Source organism: Tupaia chinensis, unplaced genomic scaffold (genome assembly GCF_000334495.1).
Source record: "Tupaia chinensis unplaced genomic scaffold, TupChi_1.0 Scaffold000070_1, whole genome shotgun sequence".
Taxonomy (NCBI): Eukaryota; Metazoa; Chordata; class Mammalia; order Scandentia; family Tupaiidae; genus Tupaia; species Tupaia belangeri.
This window is the reverse complement of record NW_006159530.1, coordinates 206,444-208,162: the sequence shown is the minus strand read 5'-3', so window position 1 is coordinate 208,162 and position 1,719 is coordinate 206,444. Positions and strand designations below refer to the sequence as shown.

At 52.7% G+C, this 1,719-nt stretch overlaps 1 protein-coding gene across 1 annotated transcript in view; it reads right to left on the bottom strand.

Annotated features, from left to right (window-relative positions):
- Positions 1–635: 635 nt before the first annotated feature.
- The window catches only part of FCRLB (Fc receptor like B), a 5,433-nt gene continuing 4,349 nt past the window's right edge, over positions 636–1,719 (bottom strand). Inside the window, exon 6 of the mRNA XM_027767657.1 lies at positions 636–1,640. Within this exon, the coding sequence (XP_027623458.1) occupies positions 1,192–1,640 (449 nt within the window). The 3' untranslated portion in view covers positions 636–1,191. The remainder of the gene's footprint in view (positions 1,641–1,719) is intronic.

The window sequence follows — 1,719 nt, the reverse complement described above, 5'->3', positions numbered from 1 at the left end:
GGATCCTGGTACATGTGTATCTGGGTATTTGTACTGAGTGACTGCTAGGGAAGAGAAAAGCTGCTGTCAATGAGAATTCGGCAATTCTGATGCTTCCTCTCCGACTTCTTCCAAGAGATTTCTCAGTGCCAATGGTGCCACTTGTCGCATTCGTCACTAAGGTTATCAGGGCCTGCCTGCTGCTGTCAGAGCCCATCAGTCTGTCTAGCTACAAAGCTGGGGTTTTGTTTGTTTGTTTTGTTAATGGAAAACACATATTATTAAAAAAAAAAAAAAAAAAAAAAAAAAATGGTATAAGGGGAGGGGAAAAAAAAAAAAAAAAAAAAACTGTGTATAGGGCCGGTGTGTGGTACAGACGTTAAGGTGCTGGATCTAACATGAACTGTGCGGTTCAAGTCCTGGACCTGGCAGCTTCAAAACATCCCAGGCACATATGCATGCATGCCCAAAATCTGGAGAGGAGAATGGGGATTTCGGTGTGGTCATCCTCCCTGATGGGAGGTAATTTCTCACTTCTCTTCTTTATCTCTCTCCTTCTGTGTACACACAGGCCCTACAGCAAACTTTAAAAAAAAAAATCCAAGCATGGACTTCAAAATGTTTTGCACCAACAAACTTGCACTTTAATTCCACTTTTCTACATACTTTTTGAGGTCCTCCATCCATTGGGGCAGGGGTTACCACAAAGCTCCGACCCTGAGAGCCCAGGAAAATATTTTTCCCTCGCTAAAACTAAACAGAATCTAGGGCTTGCGGATACAAACTCGTCAATAGTAGGACTGAAAGTCTTAAATATTAACAGAGGACGAAGTCATTATGAATAATTAGTTGACCCCAAAATAATCTAACGAGTTCACTTAACCTAATGAATGAAGTACCCCAAAATGCCTGCACTAAAGTTTGTATGGCTAGGCTTCCAAGAACAGCCAGGGCCGACTGAATTTACTTCCAAATGTAAATTGCAAAGAAATAACAGGGTTCTTTGTCATTACCGAATCCGGGTGAGGAGGAAGAGGGCAGAGAGGATGCCGGTGGTTGCACAGGGTGGAGTGAGGTCGAAATCGAAGCCACCGCATGTTACCGGCGCTTCTTTAAAAACCACAGCAAAACAGCAGGACGCAGGACGCGTCGCGTCGTGGGAAGCGGGAGCTCCCGGTAGGAATAGGCCTGGGCAGGGGGACGCAGCCACCCTCAGCTCTCCACAAGAGTGGTCTCTGGGGTCCCTGGGCTCACAGCTAAGTGGGGAGTGGAGGTCTCGGGTGTTCCCCTGAGCTCCGGGGGCGCCTGTGGCTCCTTCAATCCCAGAACCACGCGGCTCAGGAGGCCTTTGAGCAGCTGGATTTCTCGGAGCAGAAGCGCCACGTCGGGTTTCGGGGCTCCAGCTGACGGTTCCAAGGGCGTGCGCGGGGCGCAGGCAGGTGGCCCCGCAGTGGGGCCGCTGCCCGCCCGGAACTGCAGCCCGGCCGAGGTGGTGTTCGGGACGGAGGTGACCGACGGGACCGATCTGGACACCGGGGGCTTTCGGAAGGAAAGCGGCTGGTCGCCGGGCGCCAAGGCTGCGGCCTGGGGGGCCGAGGCGGAGGTGGACGCCAGCTCCTGGGGAGAGCCTGTGAGTGTGACGCACCGAGAATCGGTCCCCTCTAGCCGGGGACCGGAGAGGAGTGGGGCGTGGGGGAGGAGAGGGGAAGGGCTGGCACGGGGAGTGGGGGCGGGGGGATG